Source organism: Corylus avellana, chromosome 7 (assembly GCF_965113065.1).
Source record: "Corylus avellana chromosome 7, dhCorAvel1.hap1.2, whole genome shotgun sequence".
Lineage (NCBI taxonomy): Eukaryota > Viridiplantae > Streptophyta > Magnoliopsida > Fagales > Betulaceae > Corylus > Corylus avellana.
The window spans coordinates 25,583,283-25,602,858 of NC_142496.1; the positions used below are offsets into that span (position 1 = coordinate 25,583,283).

At 36.3% G+C, this 19,576-nt stretch overlaps 3 protein-coding genes across 5 annotated transcripts; 2 read left to right on the top strand and 1 right to left on the bottom strand.

Annotated features, from left to right (window-relative positions):
• Positions 1-486: 486 nt before the first annotated feature.
• Positions 487-2,547, top strand: LOC132183967 (Concanavalin A-like lectin protein kinase family protein). Its single transcript, XM_059597445.2, has one exon. The coding sequence runs from the start codon at positions 487-489 to the stop codon at positions 2,545-2,547; it is 2,061 nt and encodes a 686-aa protein (XP_059453428.2).
• A 996-nt stretch (positions 2,548-3,543) lies between these two features.
• Positions 3,544-7,659, top strand: LOC132184940 (PHD finger-containing protein 1). Of its 3 annotated transcripts, none has more exons than XM_059598733.2 (6): positions 3,544-3,617; positions 5,442-5,527; positions 5,977-6,690; positions 6,784-7,002; positions 7,087-7,211; positions 7,324-7,659. In XM_059598733.2, exons 1-6 carry the CDS (start codon positions 3,615-3,617, stop codon positions 7,521-7,523), a joined length of 1,347 nt encoding a protein of 448 aa, XP_059454716.2. In that variant the 5' UTR covers positions 3,544-3,614; the 3' UTR covers positions 7,524-7,659. The 3 variants fall into 3 exon arrangements, with proteins under 3 accessions (XP_059454716.2, XP_088374532.1, XP_059454715.2); XM_088518406.1 differs by lacking the exon at positions 3,544-3,617 and adding an exon at positions 4,851-4,883; XM_059598732.2 differs by lacking the exon at positions 3,544-3,617 and having other exon boundaries at positions 5,109-5,527.
• Positions 7,660-13,258: 5,599 nt separating this feature from the next.
• Positions 13,259-14,214, bottom strand: LOC132185616 (protein MKS1-like). Its single transcript, XM_059599374.2, has one exon. It carries the CDS (start codon positions 14,212-14,214, stop codon positions 13,462-13,464), a length of 753 nt encoding a protein of 250 aa, XP_059455357.2. The 3' UTR covers positions 13,259-13,461.
• Positions 14,215-19,576: the final 5,362 nt, after the last annotated feature.

Here is a 19,576-nt window from a genome sequence, read left to right on the forward strand (position 1 = left end):
ACAAGATGTCTGTTACAGAATCCCGATCCTAGGTCCCAGGGAATTGGTTGCAACTTGCTCCCTCCCTAGATGAGTTGTTGTAGAAAGACAACCTCATTGAACATTAGATCACTTGGCCAGAAACAAACCGGAGTGTCCTTCCGGGTCAAAAATTCATCCTAAACAAATCCAACTTGATTTCAAATTCATCTTAGAAACAAATCCAACTTGATTTCAAATTCATCTTAGATCCGGAGTGTTATAAGAATGGGCCAAAGAAGGGCCTAAATCAGTACTCCTTATAAGATGATGGGTTAGTTATGCTGGCCCAATGAATTTGGATTGGACCCATGGAATTCGGTTTGTTTTCCCTCCCAATTCTCTGGTTCACTCTAAAGAAATGGCAACGACTTTTTGAACGTCCAAGAGATTCAAGACTGAAAGGCTCAACTCAATCAAAGATACTCCAACGCTTTAATCTCTTTCCTTCCTGTATGCAACGCTAGAATGCCTTCTCTTTTGCTCTTCTGGGTCCATTTCTTTCTCTTCTTTGACTTCATTTTTCCCTCACTTTCTGGCCCGTTCTTTCCTGAAAAGAATCTCACCCTCTTTGGTGACGCCTACTTCAGAAACAATGTAATTGGCCTCACCCAAGAACTCAGCTGCCTCTCTTCTTCTTCTTCCCCTTCTCCTCCTCCTCCTTCTTCTTCTTCTGCGGTTGGAAGAGCTTTCTACGTCTACCCAATTCGTTTTCTTGATTCTACCACCAACTCCACCGCTTCTTTCTCGTGCCGTTTCTCCTTCTCCATCATACCTTCTTCACTCTGCCCCTCCGGCGATGGGATTGCGTTTTTGATAACTTCCAATGCCGAATCTTTCAGCTCTTCTCGTGGCTATATGGGTCTTCCGGACCAGGCCTTATACGCGCAAGACCCGTTTTTCGCTGTGGAATTTGATACCAGTTACGATCCTTCGCTTGGCGACATCAATGGGAATCATGTAGGCATCGATGTCAGCACCATCATATCAGCCGCTTCGGTTGATGTATTTTCGAGTGGGATCGATTTGAAAAGTGGTAGACAGATTACGGCTTGGATTGAGTACAGAGATGCCATGAAAATGATCCGGGTGTGGGTCGGGTACTCGCACATTAGGCCTCCAAGTCCGATTCTTGTTACCCAGATTGACCTCTCCAATCAATTCAAGGAGTTCATGCATGTTGGGTTCTCTGCTTCTAATGGGCAGGGCGCTTCAATTCATGTAATTGATCATTGGCAATTCAAAACTTTTGGGTCTCTCCCCTCAGCGATTCCGGCGGATACCAGCGAAGAAGGGGACTGTTTCATATGCTTTTCGGAGGAACCGAGCAGCTCTGCTGATTATTATGCAAGAAGAAAGAAGGTAGAAGAAATAGCCTTTGGATTGGGAGGATTAGGTGCATTTGTCTTCTCCGCAGTTGCAATTTTCGCTGTGATCTGTTTTTTCTTGATAAAGAAAAGAGTTCATATCAGAAAATGCAAAGAACGCCTAAATTGTAAAGTTCAAACGAACAGAGTACCGGGAAGGCTGTCACTTGCAGAGATAAAATCAGCTACAATGGCGTTTAATCCAAGCAGAATTGTTGGGGAAGGAGCATCAGCTACGGTTTATAGAGGGTCTCTTCCATCGGGGCGAGAGGTGGCTGTTAAAAGGTTTGAGAGAGCCAATAGGATGGATTGTATGCGCAATCCTTTCACCACTGAGTTTGCAACAATGGTTGGTTGCTTAAGGCACAAGAATTTGGTTCAGCTTCAAGGATGGTGCTGCGAGAGAAATGAACTCGTCCTGGTTTATGAGTACTTGCCCAAAGGAAGCCTCAACAAAGTTCTTCACAAACATTCAAATTCAGCGATTGTTCTGTCATGGAACCAAAGGCTTAGTATAGTTCTTGGCGTTGCATCTGCTCTTACGTATCTTCATGAAGAATGCGAGAGGCAAATAATCCACAGAGATGTCAAGACTTGCAACATAATGCTTGATGCCGAGTTCAACGCAAAACTTGGAGATTTTGGTTTGGCAGAAGTCTATGAACATAGTTCTGTTACAAGGGATGCTACTATACCTGCAGGAACTATGGGTTACCTTGCTCCTGAATATGTCTATTCCGGTGTTCCGACGAAGAAAACCGATGTTTACAGCTTTGGAGTTGTGGTGTTGGAGGTTGCAACAGGGAGAAGACCTGTTGATGATGGTGGAAAAGTGCTTGTGGATTTGGTTTGGGAGTTGTGGGGAAAGGGGAAACTAATTGAGGCTGCTGATCGCAGGTTGATGGGAAAGTTTGATGTGGTGGAGATGGAGAGGATGCTTCTGGTGGGTCTTTCGTGTGCTCACCCAGATCACGAGAAGAGGCCGCCGGTGAAGGAAGCAGCAAGGATTCTTAGAGGAGAAGCGCCACTTCCATTGTTGCCGGCGAGGAAACCAAGAGTTAAGATTCGGCCTGTTTTGCCTGATGATTCTTCTGCTGAAGATTGTCAGAGTCTTGATGACCTGCCGTGGATGACTCCTAAGAGCCATCTTAGCAAGGATTAGCTTCATCAGAGATGGCCACGAGACTTCAAATTTGAAGTGTATGATTTCTTTGTTGGTATTCTTTAGCAACAAAGAAATTCTTTAGCAAATCCCTTCTCGATTTTGAGGTCAATCAGTCTTTTTTTTTTTTTTTTAATCAGTTAGTATATTTGAACGTGGAAATTTATAATACTATGAATATTAAATGCAGACGTGGTTCGGTCTATGACCTACGTTCACAGATAAAGTTCAAAGGGCTACATTATGTTCTTATTGCTTGATTGTTTACAATACAGAATACTTTATTACGTAATCAAATCTCATAATTTAGGGGGATCAAATCCCTAAAATTAAGCTAATCTAATCTTTACCAATCTTCATCAAATTCCTAATTTTAAGGTCATTCAAATATACTATAACAAAATTATTTGGATTATCATTGGTATATGCTTGGATACCGCACCACAGAAAACAGAACACCATAGTGTATTTTAAAGATTTTCTATGAGTCCATTTTGTCTTCCTTTTTCACAAGGACAAGTTATTTTATTGTGCAATTTTGCAATTTTGCTTTGCTTATTGAACTTTTGCCACCGACCATTTCCAAACCTCTACTGACTTCTGCAAAGCCTATCTGGTATTAGGCAAATCACATAGTATTAAGTAAAAATGAGTGGTAATAAAGACATACTATGTGGTAATTCCTTCAAAGTTTCCGAAAGTAGAGAGAATCCAAGACCTTTTTTATCTTGAAATTTCGCTTGAGGCTTCCAATAAATTCCGGATAAGTTGGTTTAGTTTACATTAAATGCCGAATGGGCTGGGTATTGAATCCAGGGCCTGAAAACTGAAGATGGGCTTTTGTTTCGAACATGTTACAGAAGCCCAAACTTGAACTCCAACTGGGTACAGTTTCGAGTTTGGATTCTAGTAGAGACAGAGCGCAAGGTTGACTCTATTCATTCTTCTTGGGTTTAAGTATCGGCTCCAAACTCTTGAAGTTTGTCTCTTTCCCATCACTTTCTCTGTTTCTTTCTCTGACGTCACTTTCTCGAGAAAATTTACCGAGTCTTGAATAACGCTCCACTATGGTTAGTTTTTTTCACTTCAGTTTCTATTTTTCCGTTGTTTCTCACACATTGGGTTGGCCGAATATGCTTGAATATGTGCTTAAATCTCTAAAATCCTTTAGTTTATTTTGGGATGGAAGAGCTTTTCTGTTCATACTCCGCAAGTATGGGAAATATGGCCGAATATGCTTGCATGCTGGGGGCGGGACTACCCCTGCCTTTGAGAGAAGCGAGGGGGGGGGGGGGGGGGGGGGGGGGGGGTGGGGTTTGGTTGTGGGGGGTGCGAATATGCTTGCATGCTGGGAGCGGAGGGGGTGTTGGGGTGGTCCAGGCCCTCACAATATTTTAGAAATGACACAAAAAAAATGGAAAATTTCTTCTGGACCCCTAAAATTATTTTTTACCTCCAAAATTTGTATTTCTTAAGTTTTGTTCCCCCTCTTCTAATATTCTAGTTCCGCATTGCATGTGTGCTTAAATCTCTAAAATCCTTTAGTATATTTTGGGATGGAAGAGCGTTTCTGTTTATACTGTGCAATTATGGAAAATATGTGTTGTATATGCAGGGGAAATATGTGCCATTCTCTGAACAAGTTTTTTAAGCATTATGCGGAAATTCATTTACTTGTTTATACTCTACAATTATAGGGTTTCTGTTCGTGTTATTGCAATGATCTTTCTTGACAATTTTGTTCTCCTAAGCTGGAAAAAAGTTGAGCTTGGTGATTTCTTAGTGTTATTGGAATATTTTGTTAATTGTTAAGCTGACTGATCACAATTATTCCTCTCCTGCAATTTCTGGTTCAAAAGCACATCACTAATGTTCTTAAGCCGGGCAGCATCCCTCCCATAACTCATCCATGCTCCACTAAATGCTTGTTTGCTGGAATGGAAGTTAATGGGCAGCATCTCTGATTCTCTCCCATAACTCACCAATCACCATACTCCACTAAAGGACCGTAGTCTGGAAAGGAAGTTAACAAATAGATAAAGAAATGGTTCATTTCCAAGACACGATGTTGCTAAGATTCTTTTAGTATTATATTCCATTATTCAAGTTAATGATGTACATTCTTTAATGTTTAGTTTACTGTATGTATGGGTGTTAGCACCTCTTGTAACCAATCAAGCAATTCTACTAGTTCAATACAAAAGTCTTTTATTAATGAGTTCCAGGTTAATCATTTCTAAATACTGCATTTTTGCTGTAATCCCTTTGTAGCTCTTTGATGCTTTTCTTTTGAGCTTGGCAGGCTGGCTTTGTTAATCATGAAGCACATTATGGTGGTGGGTGCTTTAGAATCGTTGTAAAGTTGATTCAGTTTAAGATAAAATAAAATCAATTTTTTAATGGGTAAATTTTATATTTCTGTCAATATATGAATTAGAAATGGAAGCATTGGTATTTTACTTCCAACATATGAAACTCTGTTGATTGAATAGGTAATCTAGAAATTTTTTATGTACTTCATCTTTCCAAATAGCAGATTAGAAAGAAAAGAGGGGCGGGGGGTTGAGGACATTTGCTTCCTTGGGATATTCATGTAGCAAAGCTCCATCTAATCTATTGTTCACTTCCACATCATATTTGCTTATGAGGTTTTCTTGTGGTTATTAATGCATAAGCATGCATGTACCCATTTGATTTTAACATTTGTGAAGGTCGTTTATTCTAGATATCCTTATCCTTGACAAGGCAATATATTTAGGGTGGGTTATAATGATGCGTCTTTGGTGTGGATTTGGGACCTAGTCTGTGTTTATATATATATATGTGTGTGTGTGTTACTGATTCATAGATATATGACAAACAGGCTGCAATAAATGTGTGCTTTGTTGTTGCAGGTGACTATTTGTCAGAAGTGTGGTGACAGTGGGTGGGATGTTGCTTTGATCTACTGTGACAATTGTCAGGTTTATGCTGAGCATCGGTATGAATTATTTATAGTGTCTTTGTGGTGGTATGCATTGGCAATGTGTGTGTCTAAGTCTGTCTGGGAGTGTACCTCTTTGCGGCATGTAAACACGAGTATATAGAGGTGTGGATGCTGTTCATTCGAATGCCCTGTGGACGTGATATAAGTGTTTCATCTCCATGGTATTAATTGTTGGAACACAGAAGAATAACTATATAAGTGTTTCATCTCCATGGTATTAAGTGTTGGAACACAGAAGGATAACTAAAAGAACACTCCAAGATTGAAGTTGTGCCGCTCCTTGAATTCATACTTTTATTAGTTTGACTCATTTCAATTGCTTTGAAAAAACTTCTTTGCCTGAATTGCATGTTAAAAGGAACGCATTTCATATTTTGGTCATAATTATTTTGCTGGAAATGGGCTGTTGTTTTACTCTTGCCTTCTCATTTTTGTTTCCCCAGGTATTGCTTGGATGTACTGCCCAAAACATTTGATGAATATGTTACTTGGTTTTGCGAGGATTGTGAACCAAAAGTTGGAAAGCTATCTACTATCAACAAAGCTAGTCCTCTCCCTTCTGCAATAAATCATCCTATAAATTCAGTAAATGTGCAAGCAACCCAATCTGGAATAGAATTAAAGAAAAAGAATTGTTCCCAAATATTGAAGAAGTCCAAGAAGGTTAAAAAGAAGAAATTAAAGGTCTTCACTGACTCTTTGGCTAAAGCGACCATGCGAATATGTGAAAATAGCCCTTCCCTTCTGCCTAATGAGACGCATTGTGGTAAGATACGTGAAAAGGATCAGAAGCTTGGACAGGATTTGAGACTAGTACTTTCAGAGGATGCCGATTCCAATGACGAGGTTGGATATCTTAACAATTCTCTTCAATTGTGTGAGATGCATTGTGGTGAGAATTGTGAAGGTCAGAAGTCAGGGCGAGAGGCAAGAGTGGTGGCTGAATCTGTTAACCCTTCTCTTCGATGCAATGAGATGCATTATAGTGAGAATTGTGAAAAAGTTCAGAAGCTTGGACTGGATCTGAAAAATAAAACCAATGCTGATGTAGAAGCTGAATCTGTTAAAACCTCCCAAATAGTTATGCATTACCCTTCCAACATCTTAGAACCCAAATGTCATGTCCCTTCACAGCCTATCATTGATCCTATCTGGAGGTACTCAATTCCCCCTGAATTTATTGTCAAGTTTATATTTGCACATGTTATGCTGGCTGTAAACTTGTGTGTGCTGCTTTTTCTTATTGACAGGGGAAGTTTATCCATCTGCAATAAAATTTTTGGCACTGTTGGCCTTGTAGCTCATTTGTCTAACTTAGCATGCCCTAAAGTCTTCGAGGAGGCGAAATTGATACCAAGGATGCTTTCCGCAGAATTGCGTTGTAGGTCTGGTTTGTGGCCAAAAGGTTTTGGGAAGAGGGGCCCAACCGATCAGAGTATCGCTCTTTATTTCTTTCCGGAAAACGAAAGGTGATGGTTTGATCAATGTTCTATCAACTTCCTCTCATTTTTTCCGATCAGGCTCCTCTAGATGGTAATGTTACATTGTTACAGTTATGAAAAGGCTTTTCAGATCCTGGTGGATAGCATGATTGGCCAAGACCTTGCCCTAAGATCCGTGGCGCAAAATGCAGAACTTTTGGTTTTCTCTTCCAAATTACTGCCTCCACAATATTGGAGTGAGCTCAATTTTCTTTTTTGTTTGCTGAGAAGCTATCTTGACTCTACTTTATCTTCTACTTTGTTTTTCTGCATAAAGTTAAACTAGTTCTTGACTTATTTGATCTGCAGAATTTCAGGGGAAATTTTACTTATGGGGAGTTTTTAGGAAAAAGCAGGCTTTTGGTGTAACAAATACAGCGGTCCATGAAGTGGAGGAAAACCGTACAAGTGCCATAACCTGGGATCGGAGGAGTCCTGTGGGTCCTTTAAGCAACAGTGGTAGTTATGGTTCTAGCTCGCTATATTCTATCCGTGCTTCAGTGTTTTGATTTTGTTCATCACAACTTGTATAGTGTTTAGGGTCTCTTTCTTTCCATTTTGCCCCTCCCCGCTCTCCCTTCTTCCCACTCCCTTGGTCTCTTTTGTTCTTCTTTTTTCTTTTTTCATTTTTGTAGGTGAGGTGGGGTGGGGTGGGGTGGGGTGGGATTGCCAAAAGAAAATGTAGTCACTTAGCCTGGCAATGCTGATTTTGAGAACTCTTCAGGGAACATGGCCATGCATGTGGAACAGGAATTGGCAAGTTTAATACTCTCAGAAAATCCTTGAGTGTGTCAAGAATATACATGACAGTAGATCTGATGCTTTGAAGGTTCTCATATATATATATATATATATTTTTTATTTGACCAACACATAATGCCAGAACAAATAAATAAGGACAAAATGGTGCAAAATGAGTTTCACTTGTTTTGTTTGTTTTGGTTATTGGATTTTGGTTTTCAAAGGATTTTTCAGGTTTTTTGGAATCAATTTTCTAAAAACATAGCTGAAAAGGAAAAGCTTGAAGTCAAATGCATGTGTTTTACCGTTTTTAGCAAATGGTTATTAAATGTTAGATCACGTTTCAAGGACAGTTGAACACCTTTTTGTGTGTGGGGTTTTTTTTTTTTTTTTTTTTTTTTTAAAAAAATAACATTGAAAACATTTCGAAAGAATGGGCCCTTAGCTTTCTAATCATTTAGGAAAATGGGCCGTTAAACTAGTAATTTATTTACCTTTTGACTATTTTCATCTTGACAAGATTCTCGAGTTTCTCACTAACTTTTAAAAACCAAATAAATGGCTGCTCAACGACAATTAAAAAAAGTAAAAGTTAAAACCTCTATTAATAGGAACAGGATCATCTTCGATCCATAATGGATCCATCATCTCAGATCCTGACCATAAATTGAATATTCTCCAGTTCATTATGAACTGGAGAGGAGCCTATTCCCTATTAATAGGAGTTAATTATTGTGATTTGACTTTCATGCGGTTATTAAAATGCGGGATCTTAAATATTGGATCCTTTGCAAAACTAGATTCTAAGAATTTATTGGATTTCAAAGATACTAGGGATGAGTAGAAGTGGCCATAGACCCATGGGCAATGGCATGTTTACCAAAGGATTGGTCCCGAGCCAAAAAATTCATTTCAAAATTTACTCTAATATTTTTACTTTTTATTTCATATCAATCACTTTTTATTATTATTTAACTAAATAAAAAAATCACTACTAAACATTTTTTTTTGACTTTTTCATACAAAACATTTTTACTTTTTTCTCATATCAATTAAATTTGCTATAGTTTTAGTCTATTCCCTTTTTCAAGTCCTTTGCTAGACACACCCATGTGTTTGTTTATTTAACCTAGCAAAAGTAAAAGACAATAAATTGCATGATTTTTTAATTTTTTAATTTTGTTCTTGGGATTGGGGGAGGAGTTCTTGGGTAGCCAAGAAACCCACTTGCATTTCGACCAAGAAAAGAAAACATTAGACTTGTTAGCAACTTTGTTTATGTTCTTGGGAAGAAAGAAAGAGTGAGGACAAGTTGCACACCCCACTTGGGCCTTAAAACTTATTTTAGGAGGAGTAAGATAAGTATAAAATTTAAGTCAAGTCAAGATAGGAATAAATGTTAAGGTCAAATCTTATTACGAGATTTCTTCTCTTTTAAATTCGTTTGTTTGATGAAGAGTACCTCTCCCCAATATGAGATGGGTACGTTGTCACTTTTCGCTACAACTCAAGCTAATGGTGCAATTATGACAGCTGGTGCGATGACCATAAGTTTTTTTTTTTTTTTTTTTTTTTTTTTTTTTTTTTCAAGCCAGTGATGTACGACAAAAAACAAAACAACACGACGAACTTAATATCACTAATAAGGACAACTATCACAACTGATGCAATAAAAATGCTTTCACGTTGGTCAATGGAGGTGGCCGAATTATCATCATCTCCAGTTAATTTGAATATAAGAATATCTAGTTAGTTATATTTGGAATGTATATTGGAGATGATCTTGTTCTGAGGCGGCTCATCTGTAGAGATTGTGTATAAACCAGTTTGCACGACAATAAATTTTACAGAAGGTCGTCGCGGACAGCTAGCAAAGCAAATACCAAATGAATGAAAATTGTTCACATTGTTGTGTCTAAAGGAACATGACTATGAAGTCTGTACAATCAAATCCAAGATTGTTTAAGTTATTCCAACCAAAATCCAACTTTTGCTTTCAATGATTAACTTCTAAAGTACTAAAAAAAAGAAAACTTACAATATGGTTTATAGTGTGAGCAGCTGGTTTTTCCTTCCTAAACGTGTTCTTATCTAACTACTCCCATATTGCTTTAGAAAAAGGAAAATTATAAAAAAATACACAAGTGATTGACTTTTCAACCCCCAAATGCTGGTGTTCATACAGCCTACCTGATTAAGAGCAACCATACTTCCTTACCTTCTAGATGGTAATTGGGCAAGTAAAAGGTTAATGTCGTTGTCAATATGAAAAGTTAGTCACGTTGTTTTACTAAATTGAATTATAGAAGAATAATTGAATGGATCTTTCTTTAATATTTCTTGTGAAATTAGTGATTTACATCTTGGCAAGTCCATGCATTTGGCACCTTGAGCAAAAGTCAAGGTGGGTAAAATTAAAGGAGCAAAGCTAGCAGCCGGATGAATATATATACAGATTTTAGCATGTTCCAGCTGTGTTTTTTGTTGAAGGTGAGGATAGAAGCTTCGCAAGACCCTCGCATGTTGTCGGTTCGAGCGAAGCTGTGGTAGTTTTGATAGAAGATAATTGAAGTCTTAAACTCTATTTAGGGTCCGTTTGGTAGTACCTTTCTTTAAAAAATAATTAGTGTTTTTAAACCAAATTGCAATTTTGGAGTGTTTGGAATTGCGATTTTAAAAACACAAATTTTAAAATCGTGAAAAAATATGCGATTTCTATAAGCTAATTAGGGGGTACTTATTTGAAGAAGGTGCAAATTTAAACTAAAATCACAATTTCCTTTAAAACAATATTTGGCTCAATATTTACCTATTTGGCCATGAAACCGCAATTATATGCTAATGTTATCTAAACACTCAATTGATAAAGAAAAGTACTTCTTAACATGTTTTACCAAACGCTTATGTGATTTTAAAAAATAGCGATTTAAAAAACACAATTTTTAAAAACGTAATTTTTAAAATTGCACTTATTGAAATCGCACTCCCAAATGGGCCCTTAAGCACAATAAAGTTGGCTTGACTGCCCAATTGTTATAAACACATAGGGTTTTGAGTTGCATTTAGTAGTATTTTTTTTTTTTTTTTTTTCTAAGCAAGTATTTAGTCTTATATACTTGAGTTGGGGTTGAGTCTAATTTAAGAATACAAGTTTATAAACGATTAAATGTAGTCCAACAAGATTGGTTGAAGCAAAACTGCCATATATTTTGATTATGACATAAGATGAAGGCAAGTTTGGTGGCACTGAAAAGTTGATTCAAAAAAAAAAAAAAAAGAATAGAAAAGTTGATTCAAAGGTATATTATTTTGTATTTCAGGAAAAAAAATTTCAATTCTAATGCATTGTGGCAATTAAGTCATAAGTTTTTTAAATGCATATAAATATATTCTGAATAATTACAGTGTGGCCCACTTGTCACATACAGTTTAATTAGATACAAATTAAGGTATTCGGCAATTTATTCCAAAGAAGGAATCATTTGTAATTTTGTGGAATTATAATTGGAATTGAATTCTTATTACTTAATGAGATGAAGAAATAAGGTAAAGTTCAAATTGAGGGTCCTTCACCTATAGCCTATAAATAAAGAGCACGTATATTCCACTTATAAGACATTATTGGGCATAGGTTAGAATATTCATCTCGCTAAAATTTATTCAGGTATTTATTGTCGAGGTTCTCTATTTCACTTGAACAAACATGGATGGAGGTAATTTTAAAATTTTCACTTTGTATGCTAGTATATTATTATTTTATATAACATTATGTGATATTAGAGCTATACCTTCATGTTATTTTGTTCATTTCTAGAGTATTTGAACCAAGCGGAAGTGCTTATCCTCAAAAGATAAAATCTTAAGAAACACGAGAGTTCACTAAATTGCCTTCAGATGAATATCTTTTATTGTACTTAGGGAAAATCAAATTGATTGCCTTGAACCACAATTAGTTCTAGTGTAGCCAACTCATGAAGAATAGGTTTAGGATGAACCTGCTCAAACTTTGCAAACTACATAGGAGGTAGGAATAAGAAGATTCTCTTGAATAAGGAGACCAATCTTAGTGATATGTTGTATACCTCCTAGATATGATGTTGGATGATCCAAACTTGTTTTCTCAAGCCATGAGTGGAGATAACTCCACATTATGGTTCAATATCATAAAGGAAGAGATGAGAATAATTAAAGTGTGGCCCACATGCCACATACGGTATAACTCGACACAAATTAAGATGTTTGGTAATTTACTCAAAATAAGAAATTATTTGTGAATGAAATTATAATTGGAATTGATTTCTTATTTCTTTATGGGAGGAATAAATAAGGTACAATTATAATTGAAGGGTCGTCAACTAGCCTATACTTAAAACGTCTGTGTAGTCCATCTATAAGACATAGTATATTGGGCATAGGCTAGAAGATACCTCTTTCTCTAAAATTTCATTTTGCGTATTCTAGTATATTATTATTTTATAAAAAAATACACTTTACCCACATAAATTACCATTACTTTCCACTTACGTCACCAAACTTTAAAAAGTGACATTTGAATACCTCAAATTACCATCTTGTGTCAAAAAAGTCACTTTGTAAATATTACATGTTAAAATGGATGAAAAAGTGATTACGTATGCAGTGCATCACCACTTTATGTCTTTGTCCCCATAACACCTCAATTTTAACATTTTAGAATACCATAATTGCCCCCATTATAATTATTAAAAGATAACAACAAATTGTGGGGTGGTTCGGCCGCCCTTTAGTTTTTTTTTTTATTTATTTATTTTTTTATTTTTAAGTCTACATTTGTTTATTTTTTAAATTAGTTTTTTATTTCTTGTTTTGAAAAGTAAAATACGATATTTTACGAAAAGAGAAAGAAAAGTTGTCACATACGGCGCACATAGCCACTTCTTCGATCAATTTTAACGTCTAACATTGAGTCATTAATGACGAGTAGCCTTTTTGACAATTCGGGATAGTTTGACGCATATATCCATATGCTAGTTTTTTAAAGTTTGGTGACATAAATAAAAAAAGTGATAATAGCTTGGATTAAGGGCTAACATTTATCTTTCCCTTATTTTATATACCATCATACCAACCTTCCTCCTTCAATGCATGGTGGTCGGCGGCATGTCTTGCTTCCACAAGGTCAAACTTAGGGAGGATACGGTGAGTGATAATAGCTTGAATTAATAAGAGTTTTTTGGGGAGGTTGGGTTTTTTCTTTTTTTTTTTTTTTGGGGGGGGGAAGGGGGGGAAAAGGTTGGATTTCATCCTCAACAACATGTTGCCGGTTGCCGAAGGAAAATTAGCATTAAGTAGCAAACCGCATTGCTGTTTAGGAGGCAAATCCAAAATTTGTGAAGAAAAAAAGCATGTAAAAGAGAGAAAGTAAGAAATGTGAATGGTGGAAATTACAAGGCACAATATATACTTGATAAAAAAGTAAAATGAGATTAGTATGAGAAGGATGAAAATGATGAGGTGTTTGAGCCAAAATTTCCCAGAAGAATGGCCCACAAAATTAAAAATTGAATAGAACAAGCAGACAATGTCATTAAGAAGTTTCCAACTACACATCCCCACCACCATGAATAGTAGTGCACCCTAAATCTATCATCATCTTCACCATTGATATCTATATGATCTCTATATCTCTCTCCGCTCTCAGAACAAAAACAAGAAACCGAGAATTAATCAAATATTATAGTCAAAGAAATTGTTGAATAAGTCCATGGATGGAGTAGTAGGGGAAGTCATGTAAATAAAGTTTGAAGGACTTGGCAAGAAACTACCTTCTACATGATTCTTGCTCCCATGAAGCACAGGGCTTAGATCATGAAAGAAGCTGCTAAGCGGGCCCGGATCAGATGATGGAGAGAAATAGTTTGATGGGATTGGTGGAAGTAAAGCCGGCCCCGGTGACAATATCCCCGGAATCAACGGACCCATCATCTCAACCCCATGAGAATTCTCTATCCCTTCCACATCCTGAATATGCTGTTTCTTCCCTTCAGGAGACCTTGCCTTCTCTATCGTCGCATAACGAGCCGCCGGCGATATTGCACCGCTTCTATAATCGTTTGAAGGAATATTATTGGTAGATGGATCGATTGATGAGGAAGAATATGAAGAAGAAGATGATGACGACGACAATCCGGTAAGGCGTTGAACTAGTGTCATGAAGTCACTAGGGCTTGTGTGGATTATCTTTGGCGAGACGGTGTAGATTATGACCGGTGGGCGGTGCTGATGAGGCTGTGGATGTGGCGGATGTAGCAGGGGCGCCAGCGGTGGTTTCTTGATCTTGTGGGAGTCTTTGTGCACCTTGAGAGGGGTGGGGCGGGGGCCTTGGAGCTCTCTTCTTGGTGATCTGTCCATGCTAAATTTTGAGGGCAGTTGAGAGAGAGGGAGAGAGAGATATTGAGGAAGTGATAATTTTGAAGGCATTATTGTTCTTGATTTTAATATAAGGAGAGGTTATATAGAGCTGACAAGAAATATTTATGGAGAGGAAGTCAATGGAGTAGAGGGTTTAATCAAATATACATATATATAAATATAAATATAAAAGATCAAATATAGTATATATTTGGCCACTTGTAGGTGATGATAGTGTAGAATTGGTATATAATGGCCGGTTTCGTGGTGGTTTGGATGTTTGAACTTGTCTGAACTTTTGCGGGAGTTTGAAAGGGTCATGTGCCACGTACGTGAGAGAGGGAGATCATGACGTAGCATGTGATATTCCAAATAAGCATGTATATATATGAATTTTGTATCTTAACTCTAAATGTTTGGTCAACATGACTGAATTATACATTTTTGAGCAACCTATTATGTACCTATCTTATGGCGTGAGCTTCACAGCAGAGCCCTTCTAGGATTTATTAAGCTGATTTCACTGTGTTATGACTCTAAACAATTTAATTTAATTTTTTATTTTTTTAAAAAAATCACTTATAAAGCTTAGTTTTACTTAATAAATAATGTGAGACTTAACACTACCCATGAGTGCCTGCTTTATAAACCACAAACTCTATATATGTAGGTGCTATTCATTTTTCCAATATGCAATCAGAGTACAGTCATCCCTTTAAACCCATAACGTCCTCATTTGAGCCACATTATGCAAAGATTCAATATGATTTGGTGTTATTAGGTGCCGTTGATATCTAGGTTTTTTGGGGTGATAGTATATATAGATGTAAATAGCACTTTTCTTAGATGATCATTACAATGATATAAACTACGACATGGTTCACATTGTTGAGTAGATATGCATGATGGTGGCTTTCCAAGACAAATGGTTGGAGCCCTAGCCTTATGGGTTTGCCCAAAGAATGAAGACTATTGTTTAATTCGTTTCGCTGTTGAGTAATGTTATTCTTTACACTATATAATTTTTACATCAGTTTGATATATGCTAATGTGACTAATTTTAAGTGGTTGGCATTTTATTTAAGTGACTGACATAAAAAGCCAGTTAAAACATGTCGCATCAACTTGATATATATGAAGTTAACTAGTGTGAAAATTTAGTATGATCAAGATTAACATTACCGTATGCCAATGGTTAGATTTCCCTTACACTCAATATTACTGGTATATATGCATATAGGTTGCCAAAATTTATATCGCTCAGTTTTTTATTTTCAACTTTTCCAATTGGTTACAAGGTAGCCATATTTCCAATGAAGATAAAAAGTCTAGGTCAAAATGCCAGAATTAGAATTGTGCTCTTCCACTTGAGCTTTATTCCTCCTTTTCTTCAGGCCAATAGGAACTCATACGTCAAGGGAATGACTAGGCTTTTATATAATTTACCATACAAAGAAGCAAAGGCGTAATTTTACACGCAATATATATTGTAAAATTTGTAAGAATGCCTAATATATATATATATATATATATATATATATATATATATATATATTATCTTCATTTTAATCTAGAAGTTTAAGCATGCATTATGAGTTGAGTTCACACTTACAAGTACATGTGTCCTTGATTATATTAGTTTAATTATATATGCTTTTACACCTATATGTTTAGGTCGCATCTCGTGGTTTTATTATGTTCCTGTGTTTTCAACGCGTGCATGAATGGTTACAGACCAGCTGTTTCCCTTCTGTGGCAATTCATACTTTTCTTCTCTTTTAATTTTAATTTTAATTTTATTTTTTGTCTTTATATTCTTGAAAATCTAGTGCGAAGAGTAGCCTTATTCACGAGAAAAATCCAAAAACTAAACACGTGACTTGAATTTTAATCACTCAATTCATCGTCTAGTTCTGCCCCGGCCTTTATTTATTTTATTTTTCTATTCTAGTTCCGTCTCTGGTTAATGTATGCCGATAGTAACATCTCTGGTAAGACTGGTATGGTGAAAGGAAGTATACAATAGACAAATGCTTCACATTTCTCCCATCCCCCTAGTCGTTATATATATATATATGCAGCTTCGATCTCATTGTCATGGTCCGATCATTTAACGGGACCAACATAAGTCGCCCCTTGAATTTTCTTAACCATAAATATCTTTGACACGAAATTAAATGAGGTCTCTATTGAATTGGGTCAATTAGTGGTTGAGTAGGGTTAATCATACTGTTTATGGATTTACGCGCGTGATGCTTTGCCGCCTTCAGAGAAGTTGAGAAAGCGAGTTTACAACTTGTTTGGTCCTACCAATCCAGGCCAAAGCTTGGTCAAAAGGGGTGGGAAAAACAAAAAAAAAAAGAAAAAGAAAAAAGAAAAAAGAAAAAGAAATCCTAGGTCAAAGGATTTTTCAAAATAAAATTTAGATTGTAAAATTGCTTTGATTTTTCAAAAAATTGTACTAAACTAGAACTTTAAAATCCTTAATCCGGTTAGTTAGGATTTAATCTAATTCTCACTAAAATATTGAAAATGATATATATATAATAAAAAAAAATGTTAAAGAAAACATTTATGAGTTATAAATTCTACTTCCCTTTCCTATTTTTATTTTTTTCTAAGCAACAGGAACCCTAATTAAGAAAAGAAAATGGATATCACTACAAATTTTAGTTCTGCCATTGCCAAAATATCACTTGTGTTAAAAAAACAGTACTGGATTAAGGAAATGTTGAAGGGGAAGAAAAAAGAAATTACAAATGGCTATAGATATTTGTTAGTAGCCCTACTTTTATGAGAAGCATGCATTATTCCTACTAATAAACTTTCTTGTATAATTATTTCCACAAAGTGAACGAATAGACTTATGGGAATTGGATCTCTCCATTTCATTTGAAATAAAAAATATCTGTTTAGTGTAAACAAATGAGTAATATTGTCTTAATATTACAATTGAAAAACAATATTTACAATATTACTCATCATTTTCCACTAAATGAATACTTTTCATTTTAAATGAAATGGAGATACTCAATTAATCATATTCCACAACAATTATACGCTCACATGACACATTGAGGGAAAAGACATGATTCGCTTTCATGGCGTGGCCCAAAGTGGTAGGTTTACGAGGTGGACACGAAATAAGCCAAAAAAAAAAAAAAAAAAAACAATTGAAATGCTACGAGTAATATCACTCTCATCTATGGAATCATAAGTGGCTAATATTGCATGTTATTTGAATTTAAGACCATTGTCTCAAATTGCTTGGACCGATCATGTGACGGTTTACAACAATTGAGATTTCTTTGTGTTGTCTTTGGTAAGGTAAATGATTTTTACTTAATAACAGGGTGGCCAAACTATCTTTTTGAGTGGTCCAATCACCTTCAAATTGTGGTTAGGAGGTGGACTCACCGCTTCCTTGGCCAAGACAATGGTCAAATATTCTTAATGGCCAGTGTTTTCGCATTAAATTTTTAGATATTTCTTTATTTTATGTAAATATTACTCTTTATTTTTATTTATTCTTTTCTTATTCTTACTCAAATCTTTATTTCAACGTTTATTTCTCAACTAACATATTTTTCCAACGGTTAACGGCAAAAAAAACCTGCCAAGAGTACGTAGAAAGAAAGCAAATCTAATTACAGAAAAACAATCTCAAATCTAATGGCCTGCCAAATTTTAGAAAACAACTCACTGATCATCATATAACAAAGCAATAAGCAAATTAACTAGAATATATATTATTGTTATCTACGAAGAACTAATGCTCTGCCAATAGCGCAGCTCCTTTAATTATCCCAACGGCCAAATCAAGGTGGCTGAATAACTGCTGGAAATAAGCAGCAAGCCCAAAAATCGCGTGGAAAAGAAACAATGCTGACAAAGTAAACCTAGAAATCGTCAATAAACAAGAAAGAAGTCAAAGAACATCAACAACAACCACAAATGTTCTGTCTGTATGTGGTGAAGACATTTGGTTTTCATTTCCACTCTAAGATGATATTGTACATTAAGTCAACACCGTCAAACAAAATGGCGTATGGGGCCAAAGCTATTATGAGCAGCAGCCCATTTAGCAACCACGTGTGCTCTAGCATTAGCTGATCTGTTAACTTTGACAACTTCAACTCCCAGCTTGGAAAGTCCTTAAGAACATAGGCAATGTCTTGGAATTGTAGGGCCTATGTGCCAATGGGAATCACCTTCAATGACAAGAGGCTTCTTTTCAATGGAAAGAGCTAATTTAGCAGCTACTAAGGCAACTTGGGCTTCTCCGAAATTAATTAACATCAATAGAATCAATATTTCTAAGGGAAGTAGCTGCAATAGTCTCACCACCCTTCTCATTGCTAATGACACTACGACAGTAGCAGCAATAGAAAACTTTAGCCTTACTATCAAATCGAAATTTGCTTTAAAGGCTGCCACTTACTATTTAGAGGGGATTTATTGTTCTAGGCTTGATTATGCAATTTGAAAGTGAGATTTATATGTTTCATAATGGCATGAATGTTCACTGTACGTCTTGCTGCTATGGACTGCAGGGCTTGTGGTAAACCAAATTCTATCCATAACAATAGCTTCAAAAAGCTGGAAGCTTTGGGCTTCTTTCCTTGGACTGAATCCACTTGGAGATTGGATAATTTTTAAAGGCTGCAATATTAAAAGCCCATCCATCTAGATTGCCTCGATCTAGATGATTCTTGCCACATCACAAACCCAAAAAGAGATGGTTAATAGTCTCCAACCTTGAGTTACAGAGAGGGCAGACCCAGTTTTCAGGATTGGAAGACTATAAATTTGGTCAAATGAGCTTTAACAGGTAAAGCTTCCCAAGCAATCTTCCACAAATAATTTCATCAAAACAAACGAAAAATATTTTACGTTGAAACAAACGAGCCTAAATTTTAAATGATTTTTCTGTGTATATAATATTGGCCACTCGATCGAAATACGATAGGAGACAATGTTGCTTCTTATACCTTGCCCAATCTGTATTATTTATCATTATTGTGTACGATAATAACATTTTTAATTGGGTACAAAATATAATATATTTTTGACTAACTCCCCAAGTTATTGAATTAATCAATCAAACTTTGGAAGGGAGCCCAAAAGGTAAAATTTCAAGTACAGCAAAACCCGGGTAATCACATCAATCTTTATTGTATAAACGGTTTCGGTCTGCCACAGAGCATGTGGCCCTGTCCCTGTGGTTGTCAGGCTACAAGCTTCTGCCCTTGAGTTTAGGGCACCGCCCAATATTTGGATCTCAACCATATGCGTCCGTGTGTACTTTACCATGCTGCATGCTAACCACAGCATCAATCTTTACTGCCAAGATGGAGTAGCACCAAAGGTTGTACATATTGATCTGGTGATGGTAATGTGAGAAAGTGAAGTCATTGCATAACTGGTCGCC

Excerpts from the sequence above, each read along its gene's own strand:
- LOC132183967 (XM_059597445.2), top strand. The coding sequence starts at position 487 with ATGCCTTCTCTTTTGCTCTTCTGGGTCCATTTCTTTCTCTTCTTTGAC.
- LOC132184940 (XM_059598732.2), top strand. The coding sequence starts at position 5,421 with ATGTGTGCTTTGTTGTTGCAGGTGACTATTTGTCAGAAGTGTGGTGAC. Across the intron at positions 6,691-6,783 it reads ATCATTGATCCTATCTGGAG|GGGAAGTTTATCCATCTGCA; the intron begins GTACTCAATTCC and ends TCTTATTGACAG. Across the intron at positions 7,003-7,086 it reads TTCTTTCCGGAAAACGAAAG|TTATGAAAAGGCTTTTCAGA; the intron begins GTGATGGTTTGA and ends ACATTGTTACAG.
- LOC132185616 (XM_059599374.2), bottom strand. The coding sequence starts at position 14,214 with ATGCCTTCAAAATTATCACTTCCTCAATATCTCTCTCTCCCTCTCTCT.